General features: G+C 41.1%; 2 protein-coding genes across 3 annotated transcripts in view; one reads left to right on the top strand and one right to left on the bottom strand.

Moving 5' to 3' along the window:
- The first annotated feature begins 3,335 nt into the window (after positions 1-3,335).
- Positions 3,336-12,196, top strand: part of LOC106809774 (proto-oncogene vav-like) — a 56,190-nt gene continuing 47,329 nt past the window's right edge. For both annotated transcript variants that reach the window (XM_014812980.1, XM_014812979.1), the window contains exon 1: positions 3,336-3,610. In XM_014812980.1, the coding sequence (XP_014668466.1) occupies positions 3,380-3,610 (231 nt within the window). In that variant the 5' untranslated portion in view covers positions 3,336-3,379. The remainder of the gene's footprint in view (positions 3,611-12,196) is intronic.
- On the bottom strand, positions 7,421-8,196 carry LOC106809776. Its single transcript, XM_014812981.1, has 2 exons — positions 8,031-8,196; positions 7,421-7,721 (listed from the first exon to the last, which is right to left on the bottom strand). Exons 1-2 carry the CDS (start codon positions 8,154-8,156, stop codon positions 7,542-7,544), a joined length of 306 nt encoding a protein of 101 aa, XP_014668467.1. The 5' UTR covers positions 8,157-8,196; the 3' UTR covers positions 7,421-7,541.

Below are 12,196 nucleotides of genomic sequence, written 5' to 3'. Positions count from 1 at the left end.
GGCTATTTATAAGTTCGCTTTTAATATAAAATTAATATATGTTGATATTTGCTTGTATGTGATATGTGTTGTCCGGCTGCCCCGATTTCCCGCAAGATGACATGCGATGTCGGTGTTAGTAATGGTTAAATTTGTTTGTGCTCGTAGTTACTTGTGATACATCACGTTATTCGGTCATGTGTCCCGGCGACCCGGTACGTATATTTATACTTGAGGATTTACTAATTGCTAAAATTATTACTCTGTAGACTGTAGTTTTTCGCCGCCGATGCGGGTTACGGCCGCTATTCGCAGCTATTTTGATGCCCGATTTCGATTTCAATGAACCCTGTTCTGGTCCATATATCATCCAAATTTAATAAAGGTTATATTGGACCAGATTATTCCGGTCTTAGGCGGTAGGCTAGCGTTAGTCGTACTCCCAGGACTTTGAGGTTTCTAAATAGGGCTTAACTATAAGTATAGGCGTTGCTCCTGCCCCGCGGTCTGTCCCAACCGATTTTTCTCTCTTAACTATCGGTATGTGCCGCGCTTCTATCGGGAATAATACTACCCGTGTCCGAATTTTTTTTTCTCTTTAAACTCCGGTAGTAGGTGCAGCGCATCTGATCTGGCGAATAATAATACGTGCTTATAAATATTTTGTACTGTTCGGCTGGGACGCTTGATTATCACAGTGGCACTAAAATTCAAAAATCTGTTAAATGTTTTTTGCTATCAGACCAATTTATGTACGTAAGACATGTTGTTTTTCTTTGTTTAAATGCTTTATTTATCTTAATAATATTTATTATATATTATATAATATTACACCCAAAAGAACGCTGCTATACTATAATTACAGATGTATCAAATTATTTAATAACAAACATGCCTGTAATACTGATATATGTAAATTAGGCGATATTCATACCGATGTACGAATTATAGCAAGCTACTAGAGGACAATATAAACTTGCATTAGTAGTGACGGATACAAAAAGCGCGGTATAATATTAAGATTACGTGTATACAAATTTTTATATTAACAAGACACAGACAGTGCATTATACTGTTAGTTATGAAAAAATAGCATATCATAACCGATTACCAAATATGAAAGTACTAGAAATAATAAATCTTGCATTGTAGCTGTGATACCAAAAAACAGCGCTTATCAATATTAATTACCGATGTTCACAATTTTCAAACAAACTGATTACTCTGTAGTATGAAAAAGATAGCCATTTATCATTAACCCGATTACAGATTATAGCAAGTATAGGATATATAAAGTTGCGTTCCAGGTAGCATGAGTACCAAAAACAGTCGCCATATTCCACTTTATTACCAGAATGTATCTACAAATATATTCAAAAACAAACAAGTTGATAATACTGTAGTATGATAAAATAGCTTTATTTAACGATATTACATAATTATGAAGTACTAATCCGGAAATATAAATTGCTATTGTAGACTGATACATAAAACAGCGTATATATTATTACCAGATGTTTATTCACATATATTCACGAAACGAACATGCATTAATACTGTAGTATGAAAATAGCTATCTAACGATTGGTTTAACCCCCAAATATAGCAGGCTTTAAGAGAAAATAATAAAATTGCATTAGTAGGCATGTACCAAAATAGGCTTCATATTGTAATTAGCAGATGTATATAAATATATTCACAACAAACATGCACATTAATATGTAGTATGAAAAATGCTTATAACGAATTAACCAAACGCGTTATAGCAAGTAACTAAGGGAATCATAAAATCTTGCTTGGTTAGATGCGATACAAAAAACGCGCTTCACATATCAATTCAAGAGTATAACGATATATTCACTAAAGAAACAATGTTAATTACTGTAGTATGAAAAGAAATAGACATTCTAACGTTACAAAGTATAGAAGTTTACTAAGGAATAATAAAATTGCATTGGTGGACAATGACATTACCAAAAAAACAGCGCTTTAACATTATTATTCACAGATTGTATTCACATTATTTCACAACAACAATGCAATTATATTGTAGTATGAAAATAATATTATCATAACGATTACAACATATATAGGCAAGTATAAGGAAATATAAACTTGCATTGGTAGATGAGATACCCAAAAAATCGCTAACTCAATATTAATTACCCAGAGTGAATTATAAATAATTCAAGACAAAACCATGCCATTATATGTTAGTCATTGAAAAAAAATAGGTCATTTATACCACCCACGATTACAAATTTAGCAAGTACTAAGGAATATAAACTTGGATTGGGTAGCATGTACTAAAAAACCAAGCGCTTACAATTATACAGATGGTATCACATATATTCACACAAAACTGAATTATCTGATGTATGAAAAAAAATAGCCATATCATACGGTTACATATGCAGCTACTAGGGAACTAATAAATTGCTATTGTGCATGACGATATCAACAACTGCGCTATATTATTACTACCGATGTATCTAAATATAGCTATGACGACAACAGTACTTGAATTTAGGTTTTTTTTGCAAACCCCACATTTGTAAGTGTACTTAAGCCATGTCAACAATACTGACTGTGTATCTAGGTTGTTGATCTGGCTGATACCAAGTTCAAATTCTGTGCTGGGTTGCTTTACTTGTACAGCTGAGCAATCTTTCCATGCATCTCCACTAAGGAAGGGACGGACCATATTGATGTCAACATTTTCATCAAGACAGGCATCAGACACTTTTTCCGGTCGACACTCCACTTTTCTCATGATGAGCTGTTTCCATCAATTGCAGTTTGATCACTTGATTTTTAACAAACAGGATAAGATAACTGTGAAATAAAAAAAGCATGCAACTGTTTAGAAATCATGCAATTACGTATCTCGAGCTTATGGAATACTCTATGAATAATTCAAAGCTAGAATGCGGATGAGAAAGGTTTTTTTTTTATTAATGTACTTTAGTTTTCTTGTTTGACATGATTTTCAACGTGTGGGTCGTTTGCAGCCTGCTTTCAATGATGCTCTTTTTTTCATAGGAAGACCGATGGTTGTTTGGTTGACTCCTTTTCGGGCGGCCCCCTCTTTTTAAAAATAGTCGGGCACTTTGATTTCCTGCGTAACGAAACTGCTGAAATATGATTGATCTGAAATTCCACCATTATTTTGTGTCAATGAATGTTCATGTAGCTCATCATTTTAAATTTAATACCGATAGTAACATAATAATTAGTTCTATATTTCTATATTAATAATACTATTTATATAATTTTAAATGTTTGGTACGTGTACACCTATCTGACGAATACAATGCTGAAGTTAGTCTGATATCTAAACAAGCGATCTCATAGCAGAAAAGTGGGCGCTGATGCAAGGCATTGATGCAGCAGCGACTTTATGTCTTGTTCTCGGTTAGAAAACATGGTTCTTTTATGGAAGGAGTGCGCATCGTGGCTCATCCGCTGTGGAATATTGCCCAGTGATCATAAAGTGACATGGCCCAACGCGCAAGTGTTCGATTTAGCTCAGATTCTCCGAGATGGTGTTCTTCTGTGTCAGCTGTCGAACACGTTGGTGCCAAATTCCATCGACCTGAAGTTGATAAATCAACGGCCACAGCTTTCACAGGTAGGAAAGCTTTTACAGGCGCTCTTTGTCGGCATTATACGGTTAATGTTACACTGTTTGATTCCCCAACCGCCGTTTGATATTTTTATTTTATTTTATCATACGCGGTTGGCTACGACACTGAAACACGTTGTGCTGACATGATTTTTTGCTGGTTATGAGTCATACAACATACACTTGTGCGCATTTATTTACATTATGTCATCTTGTTTTTTATTTGATAAATGTCCAAAATAATTGACGTAAAAATATAAGCGATTAATTTGTACGACGATATATGTTGTATAGTGTGCGCGGGTGCGCGCACATTCGCGCGTGTTCGCGCATGTGTAGGCCTACTAACAACTGATTTTAATTGTTACCATAATTATTATTAATTGTGATATTAATTTTAAAATATAACTCGCGCATAGTTGTGAGTTCAGGCAAGAGACCTACCCTTACTAAATTAAGTTGAACGCTATCGATTGCAGGTCTTCATATAATAGCTGCACAGCGCACGCACATAGCGCAGCGCACGCAGCATAGCTATATAGCGCACGCAGCAATAGGAGGTATATATATTTTACACAACAAATTGAAGATTCTCTGCCTTCTGTAAATTATTTAGCATGCTGTCAAGCACGTACCGTATGCAATTACATTGGGCCTTTATTGCTATCCACGCCGCCAAGCACATAATGGAAAGGATAGCGATAAAACGTTATGCTAGCTTGAGAAAGTTAAAACAATGTGTAACAATGTTTCCTATCACATAGATACAAACAACACAATTACCGTTAAACCAGTCCGGGTGGCCACATGAGAAACGTGTTTGTCACAACAATTACAGCTTCACCTGTGTTTCCACATTTGTACGGAGTTCTATATGGCAACTATAATTGCGTCGAGTTTCGCAATGAAATTCGTGTGTGGTAGCGGTGAGAATTAACGCGTACAATTTTACTACCGGACAGTGGAATCAATTGCTCCCCCTTCCTCTACATGTCTTTCTATCTCTTAATTGTTCTCTCTCCCCCTCCCCTCCCCTCCCCTCCCACCGGTCACCACAGCAAGATCAGTTCAAAACGTTTAGCCTTCTTCAAGCCAATGTGACCACACTATTCACCTCTTATTTGATTAATATAATGAAATAGAAGCAATAAATAAATAATAAATCATCCATGCTCTGCCGATTATCGTTTCCTAGGTTCGATGAAATAACCACTACGTCAAATTAAAAGAACACCCAATTTTGGCTGGTTAAACCTACTACCCAACACGCGATCGTGACATCTTGACATCACGAGATCAAAATCATTTCAAATCGTGGAAGCCGGCGGGTATGATACAGGAAGCTTTGATTTTCTTCAGCAGGAGCAAATTATCACTTGTATGTTATTATTTAACTCACGTCCTCACACAGTACTACCTCGCTGACTACTGACGAGTTTAGTAAGCAGTCGGGGCAGGTTTTAAGAGGTTGGAGTCCGGTGGACCGCCGTAGCATAGTATTAATACCCCCAGGACAAGCGTTCCCTGTGACATGTCTAACACGGACATATGCATGCCTAGCATGTCGCCTGGACATGAGGATTTGACCTTTATTGCCAATGCGTATTGTAGAGAGACACGTTTGCGAGAGGGGGGATATACACCATGCTTAACGTCAGTACGCGGTCTCGCTCTCTCGCTCTCTCTCTCTCTCTTTCTCCCTCGGCTGCACCACCAGAGCATTAAACCGGTACATTATACAATAGATGCTATCGTGGCACGTTACGCCCAAAGGTGTACATAGAGAGCATGTACATATAAGTTGGTAACAGCAACGTTTCGACAGCACCGCTCGCTACAAAGTTGTTTCGTTACGGCGTCTTCATTGTAGCAAAACATGCGTGCGCGCGAAGACGTTAAACGACCTGATAGCTGCCCCCTGTGACTCGACACGTAATCGGTACAGATGCATATTTAAGCAGCCTGTACGCACTCCCTCGTCCGACACGAATGCCGGTCTGCACCGCCGCGCAGACGACCGGCGTGTAATACACACCACGACCTCGCACGCACGAAATAATAGTGCTAAAGTTTTCGAAAAATCCCCCTGAGGACGCTTTTCGCCATAATTGCGGTTGTTTACGGCATGTTTACTCTTACTGGGGGACGACACCTTCGTATACTGGCGAGGATGACCCGTAGCTTCTGGAACGGTTCGCAGCTGCTTCAGCCAAATTTCATCACAACGCCGCAGCTGTGATATCTCAGGGCTGCCACTGATATTGAGTTTGCAGTTTGTTTTAATGCTGACTTCGAGTTTTACTGCCGCGTTAAATATGAAGGCTGCCGAGAGATTCGTCGAAGTTTTGTCTGCTGTCGAACAGCGGAACGGAAGTCTTAAACGAACACTGCCGATCGATAAAAAGGTGGCAAGTGGTGCACCCACTCACCCAGCCTGAGATTCTCACACCGAGGATTACAACTGTATCTGCCAATGTAGAGAACTAGTAGTAAGCGACAGTTACATAACAATCAAGATTCGGGGATAGATAGTGTTGACAGAGAAGGACAGAGCAATTGGAGGTATTAGGCTTGATTGGCAGGTATCTCTAGCCAATCTGCATGGCGGTAAGGATGTTCTATAAATGCTGCATTGTAACAAAGTGCCTCAAAGTCGACAATGTGGCGTACACTCAGAAAACCCGCGTAAAAACTTGGCTATCTTGACAAACCTAGCAAATATCACCAAAGGAGAGTGGTTATCTTGCTGAGACGATTAGGACAATGACATGTACATGGTAAACATCATTAGAACTGAACCAACTATGGGACACATTTAACTGTAGCCAAAGCCTCAGGACAAACAAAACTAGCAGCTTGAGATCAGTAATTCAGTCATAACTTTATCGACATGACATCTTGACATCATGTGACGTGAGAGGTGCACTCTTCGAATGAGCATCAGGAGAGTAAATTGTGATTGAAGATTCGATTCATGCTAGGGCTCACAGATAAACAGCCCTCTGGAAGAGCATAATGAAATATACGTTCATGAGTACGCGAACCATTCGCTTGCCAATTTCACCCGATTCGTACTAAATCACAGAATATCTGACTATTACCGCATCAGGTTGCGGCAGTCAAAAATATGCAACGAATTACTTAAGTTCATAATATTGGCTCGATGCCAATTGTGAACTCTTCTTGCACTGCTTGTGCAAACCTACAGCATCGTTCAAGCAAGCACCTGTACACATATTATTGATTTGAACTCCAGTTCAACAAATTCTCCACTGCTTATTTACAATGACTGGCAGCATTAAATACCTTTCGAGTCAACCATTATACGAAAAGTGACTGTATGCGCTGAAATATTGCCAGCGCCACTGCATTTTTCCAGCTGACAGACGTCAGCCAAAGTGTGATGCAGGAACCGGCGAATCGATGCATTCGCTTTTTCACAACCAATTTTACACCTAACGACATTCAGCCAAATACGATTCGGGAAGTGGGAATAGGTAAAGTTACACTCGCTCTTACACTGACTCAAACACGCACATGCCAGTGGCGGATCCAGAAGTTAATTCTAGGGGGGGGCGAATCGTGCTGGGGGGGGGTGAGTGAATCATGCGAGCTCAAGGGCACGAAGCGCCCGATGGGGAGGGTGTTAGGCTAAAATACCCTTGCCCTGAAAATTCTAGGGGGGGGGCGACCGCCCCCTGTGCCCCCCCTGGATCCGCCACTACATGCACGCACATGCACGCGCGCACACACACACACTCACAAGCACATGCCACACTAACACCCCCCAACACACACTCACACACACACGTACACTCACACATGCACACACTCGCAGACACAGACGACACACACATGCGCGCGCACACAGTTGGACATTCACACACACCGACCTGCCGGCGCGACGAGCGTACGAGAAACCCGCCGCCCGAAAGCACTACAACTTCAACTGCAGGGGAGACGACGGCGACCTCCGGTCTAAGGGCGATGCGCCTCGCGATGGCGGTCGCTGCTCCTTGTCCTCAGCCTCCGCGACGTTGATGCTACTCACACCTCGCTGTATGATCACCTTCTGGTTTCCGAAGCGACAGTACGTCTCATGCATCGCTGCCGGCTTCTGTGTCCGTGCAAACGTAAAAAAATGCCATGTTAGGCGATCGGTCGCATTCTGTTTTCGTGCAAGTTCGCTTGCACCGTGATAAATGTTGACGTATAATGCAGCAAATTGCAGTCCGTTTACTCTGAACTATTTTGATTAATCTATCAAAGCACTACAGATAGAGACCAAGCTGAAGATAATTAGATAGAAGACACGATGTCTGCGACTTTAGTTCTGTAACAGTAATTGATCCGCCACATTTGAACTATAAAACCACATTTATTAAGTGATGGGGTTGACAGGGATTCACGAATCCAGGTGGCACACCTGTGAGTAGGAGGGTCCGAGTGGCCGCAGTTTGTTCTGCTGCTCCATGTAAATGGCATGACATGCATCCTCATAACGCTGGTGGATGGCGGTGAGCGAGTCCTTCGGTATGCGAGAACGACTCATGGAGGTTCGTTGACATGTGCCGCGCTATATCTCGCCGTGGCCCACCTGCGACAAGGAGATCGAAAACTCGGGAGTGAATCATTCCCGAGCTATTTGGATTTCCGCACCACACCGGTATCTCATTCGTGCAAATCGTCCTACTAGCAGGACTAGATCTGCACATGGAATACAGAAATGAAATTTTAAAAAAAACCATACATGACAACTCAGGACAACAATAATGGAGACTTTGTAAGTTTTAATTACATATGTTTAATGGCATTGCTGAGTGCCAGGCTTTTATTCCTTGAGAAAATTTATGGTTATGACTGGGGTTTCTACCTGCAGTCTTTAAAATGAAAGGTGTATATATATATGCACTAACCACTGCGAGCTCTTTTCATAGCGGTATTCAATCAAGTAATGTATAGACATGACGTGAGATGAGATTATGGTTAGAGTTATGAAGTTATGGTTAGCACTTTCTCATGTTACGTGATATCAAGAGCTAATAAATACCCAGAGTCAGGGTGCGAAATTAGCGGGAGTCCGGAGTCAAATACTCCCTGATTTACTGTCGGACTCCCTGATTTCACATATGCAGGAGTCCGTGTGACTCCCTGACAATTCTGCCATACTAGTCTAACTAGTTCGTTCCAGAGCACGGCCTCGCGGAATTAGTGTATCTTTTCAGCTAAAGTTCAAAGAAAATTTGGCAGATGTGCAACTGCATGAATCTTAAAAATAAGCACATTGTGCGCGTTATTGTTAATATCTTTAATTTTGAACCTCAGACTGCAGACTCCCTCATTTTGCTGTGGACTCCCTCATTTTGAGGGTAGGGAGTCCGTTGGATTCCCTTGTTCAAAAGTTAATTTCTACCCCTGCAAAGTGTACAACGGGAAAACAGTGCTATTTCACGGCCATATTATTCTACGTTGTGTGCGGTTCTAGACTAAGTTCATGGTATTGCGTTAAGCAGCATTCTTTGCTCTCTAAAATAAGACCAACCGCTTGTCTCTACGATACTCCTAGGCCGAGATATTGAAGCGTAATCATGCCTCCTGCAGGCCTCACGCCACCTCGCATCTACATTTTTCCTGAACCTTCTCGCCTTTTGCGGGTTCTGGCTATCGTTTTCTGTCGCTGCCTGGAGCGCTGATAATTGATGTAACATGCCCAAATTTGGTACACTTACTACACCATATAGTAACTGAGCTGCGCTGTAGAGACTTAATTTAGAAAACATTGCCGGCTCCATCATTACGGGCATTAGCCGTGCTAGGAAAGACAATGGGAGATAAGGGCCTAGGTGATGCCCCTGAAAGTCACCGATGATAACCGAAACGCCGTTCATTCATAAAGTCATCGCGGAAAAAACTGAACTCTCACGAAGCGACTTTCCTAACCCGCAAAAGGCGAGAAGGTTTGGGAATAATGTAAATGCGAGGCGGCGTAAGGCCTGCAGGAGGCATGATTACGCTCCAATATCTCGGCCTAGGAGTATCGTAGAGACAAGCGGTTGGTCTTATTTTAGAGATTCTTTAGTAACAGTAAAGCAAGTCAGTGCAACCTGAATCTTGTTTGGACAATGCTGCTGCAGGGGCTTGTTTATTTAATGCTGCTGCAGGGTCACAAATTTGTCACCATTTTTGGCCTCAATTTTTCCTCCTGTGAACTCAGATTACCTCGGAGGTCAAATCCAATGTGCCCATGACATTCAGCGTCAAAAGCTACCCCTACTGAGCATCCTTGGGCATTTCTAGAGTGCTCCATATTGATTTGCATTGAGAACAGACATACATTCACAAATATTAGATATTATGTTATATGTTATATATTATATCCGGTAATATTATGCGGATTAAAGATATGCATAATATATCCGACACACGCCGCTTATTTGTGCTGATATAAGCGAAAACATTTTGTTTTAAAATTTAATTAGCCGCTAAGAAGAAAGAACACGAGAGTCAAGCGGAAGATGTTAATTTAACCTTGCATTTTCATTTTATGTATCCAAACATTAAGATATGAGAGCTGTTATTAAGATAATTTTGGTCGCCGTGTAACTAGGGCCACTACGGCATCATTACTAGCTGCCGTCATCTACGGTTAATGCTGTGTCCAATGGTCACCCAAGGGACTCCCCACTCCCCACCCTCCCAGAGTGTCGTTAAGAACAGGTGTCTGTTCTATTTTAAAATGTGCTTTAATTCCCCGTATAACTCGCAGCCAAGGGAAACACTAATAATGTCCTTTATAGACAGGTGTCTGTTGTGTAGATGTGTTTGTTAACACAAGTTAATTTGATTGGATATATTTAATGCACTATGTAATGTCATTTGCTTTCAAGCGGTATCGATGGCATATATAAACTCTGCCGTTGCTTGGCAGGGAAATTACATATACAGCGTTTAGAGTGAAAGTTATGTCTGATTGGCACATATACGTGCCTGTGCATACGTGCCATAAATGTTAGCACTACGCTAAATATCGCACGACAGGTAGCGATAGTAGAATACATCCAGAGGGACATGATACAAGATTGCGTGGCACAGCTTTGCTGTTGATTCCATATAACTGCGAAAGGCTGATGATGAAATTCTTGTTGATACTCAGTTTAATTAATTTCGGCATCTATGCGGTGGTGGCACCAAGGGGGGGGGCATGGGGTTTCTTTATTAGTTCTCGCTCTACGCGCTCACAACATTTTGCCCCCCAACATTTTTACTTTTCCTCAGCTTCTCCCCCTCCCCCCCCACTTTTACAATCCTGGTGCCGCCCCTGCATCTATGGGCAAGAAATTCGCCGCATCAGTGATGATTTGCATTTAATTTAGAAGTTTTTTCCACAATGGTGCATAGCATTAATGCACACCTAAGTACTAATCCTTCCATTAAACCATAATCATATGTAATCCAATTTAATCTTATTAGTATCTTATTCGTAAATGGGGTTTCTGCTATAAGAAGTGGTTTACGCATACTCTCGCGGTAACCTGTCTTCCCAGCCTAAAAAATCGACCTATTGATTTAACTGACTTCTAGATGGACAGTAAATGAGTTCTCATTTAAAATATGTTGCTTTTCTTATTTAGACACTATCGTTGGTTAGCGGTGAGCAAGCAATAGCAGCACGAAACGAAACGCTGTTCAATGCGCAACAAAGGATGTGTTGTCCATATAAGCAAATGGCAACATGAGGTTGTTTTAATATCGCACTATAGACAATCTACGCGTTCCATACGGTTGTATTCCCATTTGATGAGTGTGCCCTGCGGTTGTTATTGGAGAATTTCCGTAACAACTATAGGGGGCGAATTTCATATTTAAGATGGTCGTAGATTTAATTTACGGGTTAACCAATGCACTGCAGTGCTATCATATTTCGTCGTCTGCAGGGAATCTCAACGCGCAAATCAGTACAGTTGCGAATGTTGTAGAAATCTGACGACTGCGCGCGTGGCTGCCCTCAAGAAAATCAATATCGTAGGAATTATTTATCGACCAAGGACCGATGTAGGATCGCTGAACAGCAAAGATTGACTTAAATTTAAATTATGGACGTAGTTTTGTTACGTTTTCAGTAACGCTAGCATTTAAACCGTAATTTCAGAAACCAGATCGATAGAGCCATTTTTTTCGCAAAACGCGTATATATATATAACGCTCCTTCTGTATACTAAGTAAATTGTATGACCATTTTAATGACGAAATATGTCGATAATATACTTTTAGGGACTGGGCGGCAATAATGCATGGTCGGGCATGTTGGGCAAATATATGAAGCGCGTATGAAGGAGTAAGCCACGTATGATGCCGCGGTGCGTTATAGGAACACAGGTAATGTTCCCATAGCCACCGAGAGCATATAAGCAGTCCATAACTGCGCAAAGGCTGATAATAAAATTCTTTTTGATACTCAGTTTAATTAATTTCGGCATCTAGGCGGTGGTGGCACCAAGGGGGGGGGGCATGGGGTTTCTTTATTAGTTCTCGCTCTACGCGCTCACAACATTTTGCCCCCCCAACATTTTTACTTTTCCTCAGCTTCTCCCT

Source organism: Priapulus caudatus, unplaced genomic scaffold (assembly GCF_000485595.1).
Source record: "Priapulus caudatus unplaced genomic scaffold, Priapulus_caudatus-5.0.1 Scaffold383, whole genome shotgun sequence".
NCBI lineage: Eukaryota > Metazoa > Priapulida > Priapulimorpha > Priapulimorphida > Priapulidae > Priapulus > Priapulus caudatus.
Note: the sequence above shows the minus strand (reverse complement) of the source record. Positions and strands in the feature narration are given on the sequence as shown.

What these genes read in the sequence shown, in the direction of transcription:
- LOC106809776 (XM_014812981.1), bottom strand. Translation starts at nt 8,156, where the DNA reads ATGAGTCGTTCTCGCATACCGAAGGACTCGCTCACCGCCATCCACCAG. An exon ending in TCGGACCCTCCTACTCACAG is followed by an intron (nt 7,722 to 8,030) that starts GTGTGCCACCTG and finishes GCACGGACACAG; the next exon opens with AAGCCGGCAGCGATGCATGA.